This window comes from Gossypium raimondii, chromosome 13 (assembly GCF_025698545.1).
Source record: "Gossypium raimondii isolate GPD5lz chromosome 13, ASM2569854v1, whole genome shotgun sequence".
Taxonomy (NCBI): Eukaryota; Viridiplantae; Streptophyta; class Magnoliopsida; order Malvales; family Malvaceae; genus Gossypium; species Gossypium raimondii.
The window spans coordinates 34,822,902-34,848,537 of record NC_068577.1 but is presented as its reverse complement, the minus strand read 5'-3'; the positions used below and the strand labels follow the sequence as shown (position 1 = coordinate 34,848,537).

The 25,636-nt window shown below is 32.2% G+C and overlaps 1 protein-coding gene and 1 pseudogene across 1 annotated transcript; both read left to right on the top strand.

Moving 5' to 3' along the window:
• Nucleotides 1-1,279: 1,279 nt before the first annotated feature.
• Nucleotides 1,280-25,297, top strand: LOC105781548 (pyrophosphate-energized vacuolar membrane proton pump-like; annotated as a pseudogene).
• Nucleotides 17,905-23,074, top strand: LOC105781549 (protein GAMETOPHYTE DEFECTIVE 1). The gene is given in 6 exon segments (XM_052626291.1): nt 17,905-19,050; nt 19,127-19,201; nt 19,292-19,375; nt 22,313-22,467; nt 22,556-22,713; nt 22,834-23,074. Coding segments are annotated over 6 exon segments (1,053 nt in total). The 5' UTR covers nt 17,905-18,615; the 3' UTR covers nt 22,980-23,074.
• Nucleotides 25,298-25,636: the final 339 nt, after the last annotated feature.

The window sequence follows — 25,636 nt, the reverse complement described above, 5'->3', positions numbered from 1 at the left end:
ATGTCTGTTTCTGTCTGACTGTCTATCGATGTGTTCACTGTTTCTGTAAGGTTGTAAGCATACATGCACTTGTATAAAGTAAGTTTTGGGTTGGCTGTGAAGAGAAGAAAGACTAATTCGATCCGTAGTTTAATCATAAGATTTCAAGATGAATGGTTTATCGCAATGCATCAGATCTTGCATATACACCAACTTTTGCTGGTATTATTATCTGAGTGGCTTAGTCCACATACATAGTGTTTAGGGTTGGATGGGACTTTCGAGGTCCTATGTGGTGTGTTTGGTTAGATGAGCTTAAACAACTCTTTTGGGGTGTGATCAGGGGACGGAGAGGTGTTTTGGTTAGACCGGTGAGTTTTCTTTTATTACTTGATTGCATTCATAAGCATTTGTTTAAGTGACTGGGTGTAGATTATTTGTCTGTATTCTATCTGACTGATTGACATTTGTGACTGATTTTCTATGTGTGACATGGTGTGCTTGAATTGTTACATCTTGTTAGTACGTTGGTTCCGAGTTTACTTTTTGATTTCGTGTATCTCTGTAAGTATGTTTCACTATTGAACTGTTTCCTGTAATTTTTTTATTAGTCACGTCTCGAACTTACAATGAGCTCGTGTAGCTCACCCCTATAGTGTTTCCCCTTTTAGTTACTTACTCGCACTTTCTGAAGCTTGGACCTGGTACACGGAGGGCTCGAACAGTCTCGATAAGGAAACATGTTTAAGGGTCTTCTTTTCGATTGTTGTTTTGGTAAATGGTTTTGAAATGTAAACGGTTATAAGAACTATGGTACAATTTTAGATTGGGCTATTCTTAAATGGTTTTCTTTGGATTGAAAATTTTGTAATATCGGGATTTTATAACTGAGAGTTTTTACACAACTTAAATACTATAATATTTTCCAGTTGTTAAATTTTTAATTTTTCCTACAATCACTTTGGTGATCAATGTGACTTTTGGAATTCGGCGAAAACTTCTAGGTCGGGTTTTGGGCTGTTACATTTTGTTGTATCAAAACCAGGTTTGCAAAAACTTGGCCTGTGTTTTACATAACCAAGTGCATGCTTGTTCGTTTTAAAAAAAATTCAGAAAACCATACCACAATGTTTTGAAATGACTTGTATTTGGAATAAGATTTTGTGAAAATAAAATTTCTGAGACTCTAATGCTGGTCCGGGTGGAAATTCACAACTATAAGATTAGAACTGTCCCAATAGATATTTATGTTGTGACTGTTTGTGAAATGTAGATTACTTTAAGTTAGTTGAAGATCGGTATGGATTCTGAAGGTAAGGGAGATAGCGAGGATCAGTCTGGCGAGACTCTCGAGGAGTCGTTAACTTTTACGGGACGTGTAACTATTCAGGAATCGGAAGCCAATGCGACTCCACCAACTTTGGGTAGCGATAACCTGGAGGTCAGTGTTGAGGCATTGACTCAGGTAGTGAGAGAAGTGATAGAATAAGTGTTTAAGGCTAGGTTAGAGAGGCTTGAAGAGTTAGTGCAAAGTAGGTGTGTTGATTGTAGGAGGAAAAGAGATCGTAGTCCTCCGAGGTTGGAGCCTCGGTCTGTGAAGCGTGTGAGAACACATTTGAGTGATAATAAAGGTTTTACGGAGGGTGTTGGTAGTGGTGCGAGCGCTTCGTTTTGTGAGCATTGTAAGAAGCATCATCTGGGAAATTATTGGAAAAAGGCGGTAGCATATTTTCGATGTGGGTCTACAGAACATCGAATCCGAGAGTGTCCTCAACGTCATTAAGATAGGTATGGGTGTAGGTTACGTTGACATGGTGTGTTTTTGTTGAGGATGATTTGTTCGACTATTCATTGTTTAATGATTGAGTGTGTGTGATGTTAATATGTGTACCTGTTTCAGTGGTGAAGTGTTCTAGGTATGTGTTTGAAGTCATAAGTTTGGTATAGTACTGGTCGAATTTAGAGTGTGCAACGAGAGCGTAGTCGTATAGCTTGTGTTAGACCACTGTTCTGTTAGTTGGAAATTTCTGGGACGAAGTTTCTTTAAGGAAGGGTGAGTTGTAACACCCTGGATTTTGGGGTTAGAAGTTTTTAGCTTTGTGGTTAGCGTCAGTGAGTAGGATGAGCTATTGAATTTAGTTGCGCATTTTGATGTCAGAATGGGCCTGCAAGTCTGTGGTTAGTTTGGTGTTAGTGTATCTCTAGGTTGCATGTTCAAATCCTTATATGTGTGTTTTGAAGAAATATTTTTATTTTGTTAAATAGTAGATTTGTTTTATGTTTAAAAATAATTATTTTATTATTATTTTTATTTATTGCTTTCTTTTTTCTCACGTTCTCCTCTCCCTCTCCTTTGTCCCTCTTTCTTTTTTTTCTTTCTTTCTTTTCTTCTTTTGGAAAACGGTTTTTTTATGGTTCTTAGAGAGCTTCAGTCTTTTTGTCATCGAGTCGGCGTCTGGACTTTTTGGATTTCAAATCAGGTGTGGGTTGAAACTCTCCAACTCCATATAAGATTTGTTATTTCGATTATGTGGAATTTGATATATTCTAAGTGGTTTGGTGAATGTGTGGAAGGTTTTGCTTCTAAGTTGCATGAAACTTGGTTTTCTATGGCATGTTTCTGAATTGTTAGAGTTTAGGGGGCATTTGGTTTGTAAATTCACGGCTTGCAGGATGTTTCAAGGTGGTTCTGAGACCACATGGGTGGCCACATGAGCGTGTGCTTGTTCACACAACCACGTGGAATTAAGAATTAGGGTTTTCGGGTAGGGTTAAGTGTCACACGATCGTGTGGCTAATTTGGGAAAATTAGTCAATTTTCACACGGTCGTGTCCCTTGGGCATATGGGCGTCTGTGTTTAGGAATTAGGGTTTGGGTGATTTGGTGCCACACGGTCATGTGGCTAATTTGGGGATTTAGGGATCCCACACGGGTGTTTGTAGGACACACGATCGTGTCTGCCCTGAACCATATTTTAGCACAATTGGACAGAGAGTTACACAGTCTATTCAGACGGCCATGTCCCTAGCTCACACGGGCGTGTGCCTTAGCCACAGGACCGTGTGGCCCTAAGTCACCAATTTTAGTTTCGTGTATGTTCTTTTATCTAAAATTGTGTCTGTGTGTTCTGACCCTTGGCTAGGCTTTAGTGAGGGTAGTTAAGACTCTGATCTGGGCTCTAACTTATGTGTCATTTGTGATTGCTGTGTAAGATATTTGAATTTGAACCCAGTTAGCTGGGTATTTGCATATTTGTTTCTATCTGACTATCTGTTGATGTGTTCGCTGTTTCTGTGAGGTTGTAAGCATACATACATTTGCATAAAGTAAGTTTTGGGTTTGTTATGAAGAGAAGGAAGACTGATTCTGATATGGCAGTTTAACTGCAACATGTCTGTACAGTGGTTTACGGCAATGCACTGTATTGCATATACGCCAGCCTTGTTGTGTATTATTATCTAAGTGGCTCAATCCATATATATGATGTGTAGGATTAGATGGGTCTTTTGAGGTCCGATGTGGTGTGTTTGATTGGATGAGCTTAAACAGCTCTTTTAGGGTGTGATCGGGAGACGGAGAGGTGTTTTGGCTGGACGGGTGGGTTTTCTTTTATTACTTGATTGCATTCATATGCATCTATTTAAGTGACTGGGTGTAGATTATTTGTCTATATCCTATTTGACTGATTGACATTTTTGACTGAGTGTCTATGTGTGACAAGGTGTGCTTGAATTGTTACGTTCTGTTAGGACGTTGGTTCCGAGTTTACTTTCTGATTTCGTGTATCTCTGTAAGTATGTTTCGCTATCGAACTATTTCCTATAATTCTGTTATTAGTCACGTCTCAAACTCACACTGAGCTCGTGTAGCTCACCCCCATAGTGTTTCCCCTTTCAGGAACTCACACGGAGGCCTCGGACAGTCTCGATAAGGAAACATGTTTAAAAGTGTTCTTTTCGATTGTTATTTTGGTAAATGGTTTTGAAATGTAAATAGTTATAAGAACTGTGGTACAATTTTAAATTGGGCTTTTCGTAAATGGTTTTCTTTGGATTGCAAATTTTGTAATATCAGGATTTTATAACTGAGCGTTTTTATGCAACTTAAATACTGTAATGTTTTCCAATTGTTAAATTTTTTTATTTTTCCTACGATCACTTCGGTGATCAATGTGACTTCCGGAATTCGACCAAAACTTTTGGGCCAGGTTTTGAGGTGTTACAATAGTAGTAGACAGACACTCCTCAATATGCTCTGTCATACTTATGTTCCTCGTCTTGCAATGATGTTTTCTTAAATGAATATGTTGGACATTCAGAGGCTTTATGATCTTTTGTAGTACACCACATGCACTTGCTAGCTCGTTCTCTTTGTTTTGCCATAATTCGTTTAAGCTCATAGAAGATACTATGTGTTTTGTACCAATGTCTTTCTTTACAAGTCCACGAACAATAGAAGGTTGAATGACATTAGAAACATGTTCGTGCAAGTTTTTTACAAATATGACATCTATGTCTTGCCCAAGGTTTATTATTTGTCTTATGATGAATGACTTGAGCTTGTAATGTGTCGAACTTATTTTCCAAATGCTCTTGCACCTCTTTGAAATCTTTTCAAAGTTCGTCGAACATTGCTGTAAGTTGGTCCATGGTAAGCATGGATGGATCATGCTCCTCATCCTTACAATGTGTACGTACCATTATTAGAGGTTGAAATGAAAAAACACAAAAAAAGTTGATAAAAGAAAATTAAACCTCACTGTTATACATTCGTAATAAAAGTAAACAACTCTAAAAGGAAAAGAAAAGAAGATTTTCTCGTTTGTAACTTTTAAAGAGTAATCAAACTAAATAATATTAAAAAATATGTGGGATCACTCTATAACAAAGTTGACCTAAGGCTTTAAGAAGCCAAAGAAAAATTTGACTTCAAAGGAAGTAAGTTGCGTGGAGAAAAGAGAGGCAACCCTTTTCATACCTATTAACACCAGAAACCAAAATGAGTTAGAATACATAATAAAATAAGAAAATCTAAAACAAAAGAAAACATAATGCTAGAATCAAAGAAAATAAACTACCCATCTGAAAACTTGAAAAATGGAAAACAACTTGAATTTTTCGTTCAAGGTGTTCTCGATGTGCTAAAATCACAAAAATTGAACTGAAGTCTCTTTATATGATAAATATCATATCTAAAAATTCTAGGCACAAAATTCTTCCCAAAAAAAGTTATTTTTTAATTTTTTTTTAGAAACTATTTAATTAAAATCAACAAAACAAATTGTATTGCATAAGGAAATAACTCAAAAGGCCCAAAATTGATACCAAATGATAGAGAATTAAACGGAGGAAGTGGATTAGGATCGTATTCAAGTTGTTTATATATTCAAATTTGACCTATAAAGAAGAAATAAACAAATTTAGAAATTAAAGAAAACGAAAACACTAAAAGAAGAAATTTAAGACTAAGAATAAATATTCAAAATAATAAATAAACGAAATTTAAAAGTGGAAGATGGATTGAATAAACTGATGTATGTGATGGATAGATAGATAAGTGTACAATTGGACCATTTGGAATATAAACCCAAACAAATTCAATTAATGGCTCTAACCAATCCTCCAACAAATAATTCTTGGCAAATTGAAGGATGAAGAATGAATTCTCACGACTCCTTGAAGAAAATCAAGAAGAAAACTACTTCTAAAAATCACAAGAAATAAATCTTGCACAAAGAAAACTAATTCTAAAAATCACAAGAATGAAACTGTAAAACCCCTATACCCGACCCAATCACCGGGTCAAGGTACCGGGATATTACATTTGTTGCCGAAGCAACTACAAAAATTTTAGATTGATTTATCTTATTATTTAATTATTGAAAACCACTATACTCGTTTTAGTAATAATTCAGTTTATAAAAAAAATTATTTATGAGTTAAAGGAGCTTATTAAACATGATATTCAATCAAAGATAACAAAGTTTATAAATTAACACAATTTTGAAAGTTTTACAAATAAGCCCATTGGAGGACTTGCACTTTCTAAAGTAGTTTACTCACTTTATGTATATTTCTTATTTATTTCTAATTTGTGCCAATTAATTTAATTCTTCATAAAATTTTAGTCAAGATTCCAAATCACATCAATTAACAATTATTCACTTACTATTTTATCGATTCGTTTAAACATTTTCACATGTATTAATCATTCCATCACTTATAATCATTTCGTAACATTTCAAATTCATCTACTATTTTCCCCCTCCTCCTCTGTAACACCCGTAACCCGTCTCTGTTATCGGATTAGAGTTACGAAAAGTTACAACATATAACAAAAAAAACATATTTGTTTCAATTCAAAAATTTACTTTTAAATCAATCATAAATAATTTCATTCAATAAACATGTTATTCAAACTCAAGCAAGACTTAATTTGAACCTAAAAAGCATTAAAATGATTTAAAAATGCCAAGGATTAAATTGAACCAAAATATGAAAATAGGCTAAAAATTGAAAACAAGTGTCACATGGTCACGTCGTGTGACAGGGCTCAGCCCGTGTGGTGCAGAGACATGGTTGTGTTGCCAAACTGTGTAGCAACCTGTGCCCATGTGGACAAACCTACACAAAAAATTTAAAGAACCACACGGGCATGTGGCTAACCGTGGCCACCTAAAAGTGCCTCAAAAATCAAGTCATTTCACCTACAATTCCTTAAGTCCCAAACCATACCATAACCATTCCTTAAACCTATTCAAAATGCATCAAAACATGCCAAAATATACCAAACAACCTTCAGCCTAAGTGCCTAACCAATATGCCCTCATTAGCAGCACAATTCAAACATTAAAATAATAACCATTTTAAGCATTAACCATTAGCAATTTATACCATCCATTCCATGAATGCAATACCAAATCAAACACATTACACCATTATTCACATTGCTAGCATATTATCGACCAAAACCACCAAGTTACCTAAAACATTTATACCAAAACAACCATTCAAATTGCATTTAAATACCAAAACATGGCATTTCTATTTCACACCACAATCTACCATAATACCATTTGAGATTTACATCTATATACACCTTTTATACTTCAAATGGCACAAAGCATTACCAAAATAGTCATTAACATATACATATCAAAACCCTATTTACATGTTCAACGCTTACCATATCAATGAAACAACTTAAACCAATAGATGCATAAATCACACTATCAACTAACACATATACCATACATTTCATTCAAGATTTACCATTTTTCCAATTATTTCATGAACCAAGATCAAGCATACTATCACCACCCATGCATTCGTCACATATTATATAAGCATACCATAAGAATCTTTAAATTCAACCTTATACAAGGAAACCATTCTAGTACAATACAACTTCAACTTATAACTTCAAACCAACAACCCAAAGATCACTTATATACATACCATAAAACCAGAATAAACGAGTCTCAATCTACCGAGACTAAAGCTTGATAGTATAAGCCTTGAAGTTGATCCAACTGCCTATTTCCACAAAACGTCAACTACAAAAAACATGCGAAGAAATAGAGTAAGCTTATAAAGTTGAGTAGGTTCATAGGTATTTAGACAAAACTCTTACCTCATTTTGCAGCTAAGTAAATAGATATAACTAATTTAATATGATATCCTGTTAATACATTAACAATCATAAGGTGAGCATTTCACGTATGAATCATATAATCTCTCAATCATTCAATACTACTTTTTTCCGTATGATTCAATTGGAAAGAACCAACATATAAATCATATTAAACTATTGATCATGTCAATTCATATTCACTTTCATATACCATTTCTTTTAAATATATAATTCATCACCATTATCACATTTACAAAGTGAGCATTTCATACATATAAACTATAAACTTTCTAATCATTTTGATATCGTTAACATCTTTTGAACATATAACCATCACTTACGCAACTTCATTAGTTAACATTTCAATATTAGTATAAACATAACATTTCCAAGCAATTCATGAAGTCAATCCATATATTTCCATTTAACATTTGGCCCGATGAACTATAGTAACTTAATTTGGATACTTGGGTACCTATAACACACCACATAGCATGGCAATGCCAACAGAGACATCGAAGTGCAAACAGAGGCACCAAAGTGCATACAAAGGCACCAAAGTGCATACAAAGACACCAAAGTGCAAACAGAGGCACATATGTGCAATCCCGTACAAGTGTGCGTTCTAACTTTATTGGCATGTCAATCGTATCCTAATCGTTTACTACGTTCAAACGAGCATTTAACGGATTTCATAACACTATAACTTTGTGGCACTTCAAGAAATATTCCCATACACATGCTGTTATTCAATTATTTTCTTTCCGAAACATATAAATTATATATATTCATCATATTTCAAGTAAATCTCACTCACTTACATTCAACCGTAAATGTTAATGTCCTCAATTCAATATTAAAAATTCAACCACAATTTAATTAAATAATTCATAAAAATATATAAATGAACATATAAACATATATCTATTCTATGAACTTACCTAATACAACTAGCAAGATAAATTTGTTTGTTGGGACTATTCTACAATTTTCCTTTTTCCTTCGTATGGTTCCATCCTTGATCTATATAATAGTTAAATTTAATTTATTAAATTAAAATAAATTATCATATCTGTTTTTATGTATATGACTTATAATTTCCATTTTACAAAATTTTCCTAAACTTTTATACTTTGTTCAATTTAGTCCCTAAAATTGAAACTATTAAAAATTCACATTTAAGCCCCATTACACATAAACAATTCTAATTCCATCCATAATCAGCCTCAATCACTTAAAATTACAATATTTTCATGCTAAGTTTAACATATTTACATATTAGTCTTTAAGTGCAAAACTAACAAAATTCACTTAACAAAATAGTCCTAAAACATTTCCAAGCTTCAAAATCTTCCATTTAATATCAAGAAAATCCAAAAACCATTGATGGTAATTTTAACAAACTTTAATAGTTTTGAAAATGAAAATACAAGTTAGTTGGACCTAGTTGCAACAATTTCAAAAACATAAAAATTACTAAAAGCGGATCAAAATTACACACCATGTAAGAGTAAAGAATTTGATGAAGCTTTTGAATGTTTATCCATGGTGTTTCGATTTGTTAAGTTGAAGAAGAAAGATGATAATGTTATTATTATTATTATTATTATTATTTTTATTATTATTATTATTATTATTATTATTATTATTATATTTCTTTTTACTTATTATTATAATTATTAATAACATATAATTAACATATAAAATTAATCAAAATACATCACCGTCCACTATATATATACATGAAGGTATTATTCTCTTATAATTACTTCCACTTATATTAATTAAGCCATTTTATCATTAAAATTCAATAGCCACTAAGTTTTACATTTTTTACGATTTAGTCCCTTTTCTTTAATTAACTAGCCAAACATTAAAATTTTTGGATCAAACTTCAATATACCTATCTAATAACTCCGTAAATATTTTATTAAAATATTTACGAGTTCAGTTTACCGAAACGAGGTCTCGATACCTCATTTTTCAAAATCACTCGTTTTCAGGACAAACCACTTGTACTTAACTATTTGTTCAATTAGTAAAAATTTATCAAATCAAAATTCAATATAAAACTATAGTTGACTCATATGAATTAAACAATAATAATTATAGACTCATTCATTAGATTTGTGGTCTCGAAACCACTGTTTCCGACATCACTAAAAACAAGATATTACATCCTTTTCATTCTTCATCCTTTATGTATATATATATATATATTAGAATCTTTAGCTTTTAGTATGACATGCTTATATGTACTATTAACTATAATTTCACTACTTAATTATGTGTTCATATCAAAGTTGTCCACTTGTGTCATAGTCACTAAAGTATTTATATATCGAGCCACAAAATTTGAAATTAAAATCGCTTGATATTTTTGAAACTAGACTCAAATATCTTTTTACCACAAAATTTTTATAATTTCTAATTTCTAATTTCTAATTTAGCCAATCAAGACATTAAATTCTTCAAAATTTTCCATATTTTGTTTGCTTGATAACTTCGACATTTCTTTACTAAAATTAATTATCTCTTAGTACGGGATTCGATGATGTTTTTGTTTGTTTCTCTTGAAGATAAACTCATTAATAATTTAAAAATACAAATTGCAATCCTTAATAGTTTTTTAAAATTGTTTGATGATTTTTCAAAGTTAGAATAGGGGAACCTGAATCCACTCCGACCTTATTTCACGAAAACTAATATATCTCAAACCTGAATCTTTACTAAAAATTAATTATCTCTTAGTACGAGATTCAGATGATGTTTTTGTTTGTTTCTCTTGAAGATGAACTCATTAATAATTTAAAATACAAATTGCAATCCTTAATAGTTTTTAAAATTGTTTGATGATTTTTCAAAGTCGAATAGGGGAACCTGAATCCACTCGACCTTATTTCACGAAAACTAATATATCTCAAAATATACAATTCTTTTCTTTCACCATTTCTTCCATACAAAACTAGACTCAATAAGCTTTAATTTCATATTTAATTACACCTCTAAGTAAATTTATATTATTTTTTGTGAATTTTCAAAGTTAATTCATTGTTGCTATTCAAACTGTTTTAATGAAAATATTTTCTTTTTCATGGTCTTTTTGCACTATCTTTCATTCAATCACACATAATTACCATAATTTTGATTACTATACAATTTAATTACTTATTTTTATGTTTAGATTACATATTTATTTCTCAATCTTAGTATTTTCACAATATAAATCTCATTCTCTCTTACCAATTTAGTGTTTTATGTTTGTATTCTTCATAAAATACTTTCTATTTATAGTATTTAGATTAAATACATGTTTCATACATCTCATTCACAACATATTTAACTCAACCTTTTGAAATACAAGTAGGGTTAGTATGAAACTTACCTCCTTTGTCAAGAATTTCTTCCTTTCCATTCATTTCTCATCTTCACCACTTTCCTTCATTTTTCTTCTCATTTTCTCCACTTTCATCTACTATTTTCTTACTTCTAATTTGATGAACATATTCTCTATAATCTTTGCTTCATCTTTTCTCTTTAACGTCTAAGGAAATTTTCAAAAAATTTGGATTAAAAAATGGATTTTCATGGTAAATTACTAAATTGTAAAGAAAAGAAAACTTCCTTTCTCACCCTCTTACTCACGTTGGAAGGATGATTAATTTTCTCCATCCTTCCTTTCTTTTTATACTATCATTTTCTAAATAAAGTAATAATAAATATCTAAGTAAAATTAATAAAACAATATTTAACTAATTAATTAATTAAAAATATCACAAAAATATCATCAACATCATCATTACATTCTAGAATTCTTCCTCTTACTAATTGACCATTTTGCCCTTTATGATTTTTCAAAATTTCATTATTGAATCATCACTTAATTCGGCAAAATTGCAATTTAGTCCTTCACAATTCTTCACTTATTCAATTTGGTCCCTGCATGTCAATTCCATATCATAGTAAATTGGGCTATTTTCAATTTTGATCCTTCAACTTTCTCATTTTTACACTTGAGCCAAAAAAATTTCCCATATTTATGATTTAGTCCTTACTTTAAATCAATATACTAAAACCTACTTTTTAATTAATTTTTTAAATACTCCTCAATCTTCTTTTTATCATCTTTATATTATTTTCTCATTTTACCGAAAAATCAATTATACATTATTCAATTTGTTACTACTTTTATTATATATCAATTTTAGGGTGTTACGAAATCTTGTACAAAGAAAGTAACTCTTAGAGTTGAAAACTTTATTGATAAAAATAATTGTGTCATTAATGAACATTGAAGTATACTGAAACTCTAATTAATATAAATAAGAAGTAGTTTAAACTAATCTTCTTTTTGACTAAGAAACATAAAACTCCTAAACAACTTAAAATACTTAAACAATATCCAAAATTCAAGATAAATAAAGAATAAAATAATAAAACCTGATAAATACAATATTGAGCTCATATATAATAAAAATTAAGCATAAAAACAAACTCAATATGATTTAAACTCGAATTAAAAATCTATAATTCATAATTTTCGTAATAATTACATCCAGAAATTCTACTTACACAATATTCACTAAAACGGTCATAACTTGAGCTACCGAACTTGAAATCGAGTGATTCAAAGTGTGTTTTGAAGTTAAGAGATTATATATATATATATATATATATATATAAACTCACATATGATCAAGGCGAAGGCAATGGCAGGGGCCTGACTCCATAAAAATGTAAAATTTCATTTGTAATAGGCCAATTTAGCCCAGGCTCATAAAAAATAATACCCCTAAAATAATAAAACAAAATCCAAAATTATATCATTTGGCCCGATCGGGATGGCCCATTACTTGAAAAGGTTGAAGGTCTATCTACAAGCTTGATGCATATGGAAACATAATATTCAAGGATATGCAATCTTAGATATGATATATAATCTTAGATATGATATGCAATCTTAGAAGATATGATTTTGTAATCTTAGAGATTTAATTTGTAGATACCTTTTAATCTTAGTCGTTGATGTAATTAATCTATACCGTTGGATTTGGGGAGGCTCAACTATAATAGATGCCTCTCCCTTCATTGTAAAGGACGAAAGGGGGGAGTAATAATAATTCTTAAGAGTATTTACTCAAATTTCTCTCTCTCTTGCGTTCTTATTTTGTTGATTTGTGTATAATTTATTTATTGATTTGTATATTGTTGATTTCAAATCTCTTTTTCCCTTATTATTCATTTTCAAATTCATTATTTTCAAATTTGTTTACATTTTATTTGGCCTTATATTTTTTTTATACTCTTTGTTTTAAATTCATTGGTCTTTGATTGTTGATGTTATTTAATCCTCTATTTGTTATTTTAGTTTTTTATTATTAAATTAATTATTTTAATATTATTAATACTATTATGTGGCATCATTAATCTTGTATCATCATCATCATCATCATCATCATCATCATCATTATTATTATTATTATTATTATTATTATTATCATTTTTTATTATTTTTATTTTTATATTCATGCATGCATCGTTTTTATGTAATATATATTGTTTTATATATAGTATACATATGCTTATATATATTTTATACATATGTTTTGTTTTTTATTTTCTTCCTAACTTTTATATACATATATATACTTTTATATTTAGTTTCAATTTTTTTACTTTTGTATATATGTACATGTATGTATTTATATATTTTTCTAATGAATATTTTTATATATATACGCACATGTCTATGTTTTTTATTTGCTTAAATACAAACTTATATTTTCAACACATATGTTATAATATATATATGTATATTTATATATTTTCTTTATTTTCATAAATGCATTATATATATTTTGTTATAAATTCTATAGTCCAAAATTTTATATGTAAACCCATGTGTATGTCTTTTATTCTTTATAATTTCATGTATATATTTTGTACCTTTTTTCTCTTTATATTTTTTTGTTTATTTCCTTCATTTGCTTATTGATTTATGTTTTCATTTATATTTTGTTCATTTGATACTTTACATGTCGTTGTTTTTTATGTACATTAATTTCGTTTATTTCTATGCCATTGTTGTATTTATTATTGTATTTTACACTTAATGTAGCATTACATCATTTTTTTACTCGATTTTAAAAATTTCAAAATTGAGATAATATTCGTATTGAGGATTTTCAAGGAAATTGAGTCCTAACGTATTGGGTTCCAATTTTCTTCGTTAAACCTAACAATCGAGAATTGCTCATTAATCAAAAAATAAAATGAAAAGCTTGTTGTCGGGAATTTAATATGTTGTATCCTAACGTATTGAATGTGACGTATTGATTTCTCGAGACAAAGATTTTTTTAAAAAAAATAATAACAAAGGAAATATTACAAGTTTAGGATTTTGAGAAATTGTGCCCTAATGTATTGGGTCGCGATTTCTTTATAAATCTTAAACAAATGAATATTCTTTTAAATTTTATTACACGAGTATTTTGGACTAATTCATTTTTGAGGAATTAGAATGTCGTGCCGTAACACATTGAGTGTGACATTTTCTTTCTCCGAAATGATAAGAGTCTTAATAAGTAACGTTTTTTTAAGTTTTTATTAAGGATCATATTTTTAAATTTTCGACATTAAGACACTAATTAATTAACTAGGTACCAATTTTGGGCGTTACGAGGGTGCTAATCCTTCCTCGTACGTAACTGACTCCCGGATCCATTTTTCTAAAACTCGTAGACCAAAGCAATTTTTTAGGTGATCCCATCACACTTCAATAAAAAATTGGTGGCGACTCCAATTTTCATCAACAACTAATTTTTATTTTTTTCCAAAATAGAAATGGTTTTGACATCATTTTTACCCTTTAAATTTCATAGAATTTTAATTTAAAAATTACATCTTGATATCTTAAAATTGATAAAATTTTGATTTAGTATTTTTAAAATTATAAAAATATAAATTATTAAAATTATGAAATTACATTTTAACTCTCATAAAATATACAACTTAATTCGACCCTACCCAAAAAATTTATTTGACTTCACCCCTACATATGGTTTACAGAGTAAAACTCCAACTTGAAATATTAAAGTTCTCAAGGCCTCAAAATTGTTGATTGTGATAATTATATATTTTTTATTTAAAATTTGGTTGGTAAATAGATTTGAAGGACTTAACATGATTTCTTCAAAGTTGAGCAGTAAATGGACATTCTCTTAAGTAAATTGAATCTTTTAATCATCTTTCCATGTAGATAGAATATTTAATTCTTTTTAAGATGGAGAATTGCAGTTGAAATTCCAAATGAATGACAGTTCAAAGCTGATAAGCTCAAGCAATGTGAAGCTTCAAGGCCAAGGAAAGGAAAGTCTACTCCATGTGATCTCACCATCCAATTTTATAGCAACATTTAGATGGAGGAATGCAGTTTCCAAAGCAGATATTGACTGCTAAGCTTTGCCACCAATGGAACTTCACGGTTGAGCAAAGTAAAAGTTTGCACACAAAACACATTTTCTTTTTCAACCCTCTTGAGATTGAAATTTTTGGCACATCAATATCCAAATCTCTACAATTAATTGATATCAACATGCTTTGAATCCACTAGCTTACTGGCTTTTCTCAGATTAAAATCATATAGTAATAAGTGATAACGACTCAAAATGCAATGACATTGGCAATTTGGCACATTGCCTAGTTGGTGTTTGAAGCATATCAACTGGAGTTACCTACATGTTCAATATTAACAATTTTAAATGGAATCAAGCAATCTGTTTTAATTATTCACAAGGTAGATATCTGTTTTATTCTGATTTTTCATTTTTAAAAAAAATATTTTTATCATGGTTATAAGGAATTAAGTTTCCATGGATCAAAACTTTAAAAAAATAAACTTAATCGTATTTGACATTCACATCCTGGTCTGAATATATTGCTTTGTTTTATCTGGTTGAATCTATCAAAAACCGATTGCCAAGTCTTTGTTCATCAAAGTCAAGAAAAAGAAAATATAATAAACCATTAATGCTTGTCTTTCAAATAACCATCAAAGAAAATGTTAACTATAGCCTGAAAATACAAAAAAACAACTTTGCAACATGAAATGTGCTAACATAGACAAAACTCGAAACTGTTAATCAAAACAACCCGTAAACACACAAGTTTTGTCCTATCTGGCGTTCAAAACAACCCCTTTGCATATTTTCAGTGGTCCACTTTGGATTGCCTACTTCTGAAGATTGTAGCTTTTCCAAAACTGTGCTTCGAAAACCAGATACCAGTTTGTGCTATATTTTGCTAGGACAAGCCAAGAAACAAAGTGAGATAAGTGGTAGTTTGTGGAAATAGGTGCATCGAGTGAGGCTCTTACCCAGGTTTTGATACCTGTAGCTGCCTTGGTGGGCATTGATTTTGCTTTGCTTCAGTGGCTTTTGTTCTCCAGGGTGAAGGTCTCATCACATGATTCAAGCAATGGGTATAAAGTAAAGCTGATTGAAGCTGATGAAGAAGAGGAGGGTATTGACAACATTGAGGTTTCTATCAAGTGTGCTGAGATTCAACATGCCATTTCTCTTGGTAACCTCTTTTCTTTCAATTGCTCCTTTTATCAGTATTTACGGTGTTTTTAACATAAAGTTCGATTCATATCATCCATTATGTTCTACTAAAAATGTCAATGTTCCCAGGTGCAACCTTTTTTCTCTTTACCGAGTACAAGTACCTCGGTATCTTCATGGGTGTATTCGGTGTCATCATCTTCCTCTTCCTTGGTTCAGTTAAGGGGTTCACCACCAAAAGTGAACCATGCATATATAACCAGGGAAATACTTGCAAACCGGCCCTGGCGAATGCCGTGTTTAGCACGATTGCTTTCTTGCTTGGGGCTCTTACTTCTGTTCTCTCAGGTTTTCTAGGGATGAAGATTGCAACTTATGCCAATGCTAGAACAACTCTAGAGGCAAGGAAGGATGTTGGAAAGGCATTCATAATTGCTTTTCGCTTGGGAGCAGTCATGGGTTTCCTGCTTGCAGCCAATGGGCTTTTGGTTCTCTATGTATCCATTTATTTGTTTAAACTGTACTATGGTGATGACTGGGAGGGACTTTATGAATCTATTACTAGTTATGGTCTTGGTGGTTCTTCTATGGCTCTCTTTGGAAGAGTTGGGGGAGGAATATATACAAAAGCAGCCGATGTCGGTGCTGATCTTGTCGGTAAAGTCGAGAGAAATATCCTGAAGATGATCCACGAAATCCAGCTGTGAGTTCCCACAGTTCCTAAACCTATTAGCCTGGAATAAGTTCTGTTTGTTGTTTAGCTTCCAATAATTAGTTCTGAGTCTTATGCCACTTATATTCTAAACGATGAACAATTTTTATTCAGGCTATTGCTGATAATGTGGGCGATAATGTAGGACATATCGCCGGCATGGGTTCCGATTTATTCGGATCTTATGCTGAATCATCATGTGCAGCTCTTTTTGTTGCATCCATATCATCCTTTGGTATCAATCACGACTTTACAGCAATGTCTTACCCCTTGATCATTAGCTCAATGGGAATCGTGCTTTGCTTGATAACTACACTCTTTGCAACTGATATGTTTGAGATTAAGAATGTAAGAGAAATCGAACCATCCTTGAAACGGCAACTCCTTATCTCCACCATCCTGATGACTGCTGGGATTGCCATGGTCAGCTTCTTTGCATGGCCATCAGAGTTCACTCTCTTCGATTTCGGAGCTATGAAGGAAGTGAAGAATTAGTAAGCAAACTGTAAACTGTTTTCTCTTCATTTGAAGGTTCCGGTCAGCTTTTAACAATTTATGTACCATGCAGGCACCTTTTCTTCTGTGTTTCTATTGGCTTGTGGGCTGGACTTGTGATCGGATACATTAAACAGAATATTACACTAGCAATAAGGGGTGTGCATAATTCAGGTAAAACCGAAAAAATTCGGTTAATCGGTCGGTTAACCGAATTTTTTCGGTCCGGGGTCGGTTAATTTTTTTATGATTTTTCGGTTAACGGTTAATTCGGTTCGAAACCGGTCGGTTAACCGAAAATTTTCGGTTAACTGAAAAAATTAATAAATAAAATTATCCAACCCAGCCCAAACTCAATTACCCAACCCAATTACTCAACCCAATAAAACTAAAACTAAAGTTTACCCAATTACCCAATCCAATAAAACTAAAACTAAAAGACAACCCAATTTACTAAAGTCTAAAACCCAATTTACTTTAATAATTTATAATTTTTTTAAATTTTAAAAATAAAAAATAAAAAAAATTCGGGTAATTCGGGTATTTTTCGGTAATTCGGTTAATTCGGTTAATTCGGGTAATTCGGGTAATTCGGGTAATTCGGGTAATTTTTAACCAAAAATAAAAAATACATAATTTTCGGTTAATTCGGTTAACCGACCTTATTAACCGAAAAATTTTCGGTTCGGTTAATTTTTTTAAAAAAAAATCGGTTCGATTAACGGTTAAAATTTTTGGAAGGTCGGTTAATTCGGTTATAGTAATTTCGGGTCGGTTAACCGAATGAACACCCCTACTAACAATGCTTACAGGTAAGGACATTAAGGCCCCGTTCTTCTCCACGGTTGAGAAGGACTTTTTCAATAAAAAGTCCTTTTCTCTTAAACGGAATGAAGAATAGCCTCCTTTTAGGTAAAAATTTCACCATCAGAAAAGGGTTTCTCTCCAGATGAAGAAGCTAAAAATTTCTCCTTTTCTTCAACTTGAACTGCTTTTGGATGATAATTGACCAAATTAACCTGTCTTCTCCCCCAAACGTTTTTTCCCCTCTGCTGGTTCCCCAAACGTTCTTTTTCCTCTGCTGGTGAAATTGGAGCTTTATACCCAATTTTTTCCCCATTTTCGGCTTTCAAAGCTATTTCCTATTCTTTGTTCCTCTTCCGCAGGTGAGAGTTTCTTTACTTCTTCTTCTGTTTAATTAGTTCCTCTTCTGTTTAATCTCTGTCTGAGAACCTATGGGGGTTTTCGACCTTAACATTCCATACACGGATTCCAAGCCGCTCAGCAAGGCGAATTCCACCGTTGCCAAATCCACCCGCATTAAAATTGTGATCAAAGCGATGGAGCTGGGCTACACGGGTATCGCCTACAACCGTACGATCAGGGGTGTCATGTTTGATCGCGACCGATGCTCGATTCCTCTTCTTGGTCTTTCCTCTCTCCTCAATGTCGCCCCCTTTCTCTCCTCTTCCGTAAACTTCCACCGAGACCTCCTCGGGGTCCCTCGCTCCTTTCCTTTTCGCCAATACATGCGCCTCACCTTCTGCATTGATACCGCATCGCAGTCACAAGGTTTAAATTCGGGAAACCCGATATTGAAGACGTACAGCATTGTTGCCGTTAGGCCGTTGAACCAAAATGCATTTGATAACGCTTGCGAAAAAGCCGAGGTCATTAATTGATTCAAATTTCAATGGAGAAAATTTTAAAGATATAGGTTTTAACTTCTTTTTTTTTGTGATTTAGGTGGATATAATTTCAATTGATTTCTGAGACAAGTTGCCGTTTCGATTGAAATTGCCTATGGTTAAACCAGCTATATATTAAGGTTTGTTATTGACTTGATTTCTATACTCATTCAAAATTGAAAATTTGATTTGTTTTAATGGATAATTTCATCTTGGGGTCTCGCAGCGTGGGATATATTTTGAAATAACATATTATGATCTTATTGTGGATGTTCATCAAAGGAGGCAAATCATATCCAATGCTAAGGTGAGGAATCCAGAGCTTGTTGCATTGTTTTTGAACAGTTGTTTCTTTCTTTCTTTCTTTTTTTGCTGTGTTCTAATTGTAATAGGCCCAATTTGCCCGGCCCGTAATAAAAAAATATAAACCAAACAAAAATTATAACAGTCCATAACAGTCCAATTACAGTAACCCAAATTTGCAGCCCATTAAAAATTAAACCCAAACGGCCCAATGCACCTAGCCCACTAACCTAAATCACTAACCCTAGGCCCATTACATTAAAAAAAACAGAGCCGAAACCCTAGCCCTTAGCAGCTATCGTGCCGCAATCGAACACGAGATCCCTTCCGAGCTATACCTCGCACGTGCACCACCGCCACGTACCACACCTCCACGTCCACTGCTCAGTACACCTGCAACAACTCGTAGCAAACACATAGCGACAAACAATGACAGAAAACACAGCATAAAAGAGAAAATACGGATAGAAAATAGCAGCAAACAAAAAGGGAGTGAAACGTATTTCTTTCGTAATTATTTTTTCATTTTTCTGTCTATATAAAAGCCAAATATGCATTGTAAACAGGGAGGGACATTGAAATACAAAACAAAAAAAAAGTTTGAGGTAAATCGGAACGTTCGTCTTGCTTTTCCATTTTTTTCCATTTTCGATTCGTTCTTTTTTTGTATACATACGCGAATAATAAAAGAAAAAAAGGAGGAACCTTACCTCGTGATGCCTCCGAGTATGCGCAAAAAGGAGCCAAAAAGCCCTATGAGGTGAGGCTCCGACCACCATTCACGGTGGAATCGAGGCGGCGGAGAGGTGTCAAAGGCTAGGGCCGAAACCCTAGCAGAGGAGCAGCAATCTTTTTTTAAAACTATAAGCTGCAAATGATTTTTTTTTAGGAAATTTTAGTTTAAATAATGACATAATACGACGCCGTTTTGAGCTAGGGTTCTTAGCGCCCAAATGACGCCGTTTAGCGACCATGCCCGATGACCCGATCCAACCACGGCTAGATCCGCGCTTTTTGGTAAGGGGAGGGTTATTTGCAACCATGACCCCTCCACCTTGTAACAGTATTTCAATTCGATACTTTTTTATTTTATTTCCTTTTCAATTTTAATCTTTTATTTCATTTTTGTTTCGATTTGATCCACAACGAAGTGCCGCGTTTTCAGGGACGGGAATATTTCCCTTTTGGGTCCCCTTGTTATCCGCGTATCTCGTTTCAGCCCCCGCATTTTGATTTATTTCCATTTGTTACCTTTAATTCTGCTTTAAGTTAAAATTCGACCCTTATTAAGTTGTCTTATATTTTCTTTTTTAAATATTCGTTATCCCATTATTATTTAAATATAGGTAATTTTAGATCTAATATTATTTTTAATATTTATACTTCATATTACTTTAAAGTTATTATACATAAGATTTAACGTATAATATTGTTATGTACTATATTTTAAGTTTACTACATATTATTATTTTAAACTATTATGCATTATTATTTTTCATCATGTATTATGTATTCATATTTTTGAAATTATTGTGTATTATTATTCTAAAATTATTATGTATTATTACTTAAAAGTTATACTGTATTATTATTACTTTTATTTGTCATATTTTTAACGTATTTCATTTTATTTATAAAATTCTCCTTTATATTTTGTTGTGTTTTTTATTTGTTGTTCTTCATATAAATAAAACTCTCATATAATATTATTTTATATCTTCTCATTAACTTACGATAATTTATTGTTATTTCTATATGTATGGTATTGTTTTTATATCATTATATTAACTTTCAATTCAATTTTTAATATTGTCATTAATATTTGTATAATATGTGATATGAAATCATGGTATTCATGTGTTTTGTATTGCTCACTTGTACTTATTGATTGGCGTTCATTAGTATGCGTTTTAGCTTGCGAATTATCACCTCGTTGTTTAATTTATCGTTCATTCACATTTTATTTCGTTTAAAGGGTTTTAAATATCGAAACCAATTTATCCATAAGTTTTCAAATACTCGGTATCTAAGATTCTCGAGAGGATTGTGCCCTAACTTACTGGGCTTCAATTCTCCTTGTTGAATTTAAATAACCGAATTTCCTTTTTTTCAATTTAAACGTAGAAATCACAAATAAAAAGCTCATTCTCGAGAATTCAATACGTTGTGTCCTAACGCATTGGATATGACATGTTGTTTTCTCGAGACAAGGATTTCTAACAAATGAAAATAAAGGCAATATTCGATATTTAGGAATTTTGTGAAATCGAACCCTAACTTACTGGGTTTTAATTTTTTTCATTTGACCCAAATAATCGGATATCCTTCTCAAATGCATAGATTTTAAAAGTCAAAAGATAAATTTAATTTCGAGGATTTAAAATGTTGCATTCTAACTTACTGAGTGTGTCAATTTATTTTTTTGAAATAAGTGGGTCTCATCATCCAATTTATTTTATTCGAATTTTCTTTTCCAAGGATCGTATTTTAAAATCTTTCCAAATTCTCGACACTAAGGCATTAAACAATCAATTCGGTACCAATTTTGGGCGTTACGAGGGTGCTAACCCTTCGTCGTACGTAACCGACTCCCGAACCTATTTTCTCAAAATTCGTAGACCTAAAATCGTTTTCAAGGTGATTCGATCACACTTTCAATAAAAGATCGGTGGCGACTCCTATTTTCATTTTCAAAGTCGATCCCCGTTTTGCAAAATAAAAACGGGTTTCGACACTAATAATTCTTGTGTTTTAGCGCATTAAAATATAAATTTATAGCTGATGAAATGGTGATGAACTAGGATATGAACAATTGGTGAGTAGCAAAAATTGAGAGATTCAGTTATGATTTTTTAGTTGCTTTATAAGATGCAATTTTGGTTGTTCTAGATAGTAGTGGATGCTGTCAATTTGAACTAATTATCTGTAGCATACTTTCCAGTTGCTGCTGGATTGGACTCGAGGAAAAAATGTCATACTTTCTAGTGCTGCACCTTCTGTATGTGAAGTTAGAGGGCCTAATGATGTTGCAAACTTAGCATCTTTGCTTGGTCTCTCTATGGAACGAGCTAAAGCAGCTATTTCCAAAAATTGTAGGTATGCTAATTCACAGAAGTTTGTAGTTTTTGCGAGGCCGTAGTTAATGTCTTATTCTGTGTGGACCTCCTTTTGTTTCATCTTTCAGGAGCCTTTTGACCAATGCTTTGAGAAGAAAGCACTTTTTCAAGGAGGTTATCAGAGTTGAAGTAGTGTCCTCCAGTATAAATCTTTGGAACTTGGAAATTAGCAATCAAAGTTTCAATATTGTCGATGTAAAGCCTGCAAACATGGAGGATCTAACTGGTAAGCCTATTCTATTTTGGTACTTTAGTCTATTGCTTTCACTTCTTAAAGCATATGCAAGTTCACTGCTGTTCAATATATTTGCAAAAGTAATGGTTATTGTAATGTCTATCATTGCAGAGGTTATAACATCAGCAGAGTTTCACCCTACCCACTGTAATATGGTAGCATATAGTAGTTCAAAGGGCTCAATTCGCCTCATTGATTTGCGGCAATCAGCTTTGTGTGATTCTCATGCCAAATTGCAAGTGTTTTACCTTTTTTAGTTTCTTTTGTTGAATTTACTGAGATTTGCACCAAAAATTGAACTATTGTTATTATCCTAAAGTTTAGATTTAAACAAAATATGTTCTGTGAAAGTGAGGCTTATGTATTTGGTGGGTTTTTAGAGAATCATATCTCTTTACTCATATTTAGATATGTATTGGACGCAAGTAGGATATATTTCAGTTTCAGTTAAGTTGTGTTTTATACAATATTATTTGTAATTATACTTGTATAACTTCTTAAAAGAATATTGGCCACAAGTATTTCAAACCATCAAGGTCTCCCTGCTGATATTGTACTTAAAAGTCTTGGCTAAATATTAGATAAATTCTGTAGCATTGAAGTTTTGTCCGTAGCAAATAACTCTAATCATAGATCAATGCATTTCAATTGTTGATGTCTTAATTAAACTGCATTCCTTTGTTTGATTTGGATCTAGAATATAATCTAAGGTTAATGACGGTGAATCAAACAATTCGAGTGGTTTTGAAATGGAATTAACAAGAGATGCTATAGCTTCTAGTTTAATGAATTCACTTTAAATTGTAAATACTATTGTAAAATTTTTAGTATTTATATTTGGTATATAAATATTATCCCTTTTAAAACTTTAATCTAAATATATGTAATATTTTAATTTGTTAGGTTTATATTTTCTATGTTATGTTAATATCTAATATGAGTTATATATTCAAATACATTTTAAAATAAAATAATACAAATGTGTTAAAAGCATTAATTAAAAATAAAAATAATTTTTATAATAATACAATTGTGTCAATATCTAATTACAAATATTTAATTATTATATTTAAATATTTAAAATAATTTATATATTCTAATTAAATTTAATAAATAATTAATATTAATTACTTAGAAATATTTAAAATTAATATTATATATTAAAATATTAACAATAAGTTATAATAAATTATTTTTTATATTTTTGCTAAAATATCATAATATTAACTAATTTGAACATTATTTAAAGACATATTTGTTACTTTATAATATCATGTCTAAAATGAACATTTTATTCTTCAAAGGCACTTTTTGACAGCAATACCAAACACTCAAATTTTTCAAAAGCACTTCTTAAAAGCACTTTTTCACAGCACTTTTCAAAAGCAATGAAAAACTGGCCCAATATGTTACTCATCAATGCCTTTGATATGCCCATCTTTGATGCTTACTGCCTCTTCAAATACTTGTAGTCCAGTGCAGGATGTGGCAGATTCTTGCAGGATAGGCGCTGCAACGAATGTGATATTCGGGTTGGCCCTGGGATACAAATATGTCATCATTCCCATATTTGCCATTTCGATTTCTATTTATGTGAGCTTTAGCCTGGCTGCAATGTATGGAATTGCTGTGGCCGCTATAGGGATGCTTACTACTATATCCACCGGTCTTGCGATAGATGCTTATGGTCCCATTAGTGACAATGCCGGTGGTATTGCTGAAATGGCTGGAATGAGCCACAAGATACGTGAAAGGACCGATGCTTTAGATGCCGCAGGAAACACCACCGCAGCTATTGGCAAGGTGAGCGGCTTATGTTGATTCCATGATCTTTATTCTTCAAATTGGTTTTTGGTCCTTGAGTATTTTTGCATGTTTCTATTATTAAATTTCAGGGGTTTGCGATCGGCTCAGCTGCACTCGTATCTCTTGCTCTATTCGGTGCCTATGTTAGCCGAGCAGGCATCAAGTCAGTTGACGTATTGACACCAAAGGTTTTCATTGGCTTAATAGTTGGAGCCATGCTACCCTACTGGTTTTCAGCCATGACAATGAAGAGCGTTGGAAGTGCGGCTCTCAAAATGGTCGAAGAGGTTCGTCGGCAATTCAATTCAATTCCTGGACTAATGGAAGGCACGGCAAAACCAGAGTATGCAAACTGTGTAAAGATTTCAACTGATGCCTCACTCAGGGAAATGATCCACCTGGTGCACTTGTTATGCTTACTCCACTCATTGTCGGAACCTTCTTAGGAGTCGAAACACTAGCTGGTGTTCTAGCTGGCTCACTTGTGTCGGGTGTGCAGGTAGCCATCTCAGCATCCAACACAGGAGGAGCATGGGATAATGCCAAGAAATATATAGAGGCAGGGGGTAGTGAGCATGCAAAGTCACTTGGTCCAAAGGGTTCAGATTGCCACAAGGCTGCAGTGATAGGAGACACAATAGGGGATCCCCTCAAGGACACATCTGGTCCATCGCTCAACATCCTGATCATTAAGCTCATGGCGGTTGAGTCATTGGTGTTTGCTCCTTTCTTTGCGGCTCATGGAGGCTTGCTTTTCAAATTCATCTAAACTCTTGCCTTTAGTTACCCAATTTTAATATCTTCAAATAAATTGTAGCACTTTTACTCCTTTTTTTTTTCCATTGAAATTTGAATATCCAATTTTTATCGTTTAAACCCCAAGTACTCCATCTATTCCGTTGACATTATTCTTATCTTTATATTAAATACATTGAAGTTAGGGTGTGTTTCATAAATTACTCAAAATTTTTAGTTGTGTTTGATAATTATTTTAATTTTTATATAATATAAAATTTTCAATAACAAATATTGAATAAAATTAATAGATAAGTAGTTATTTATCATTTAATGTATAAAACATTACATTTGTTTTATTTTATTAAAATAT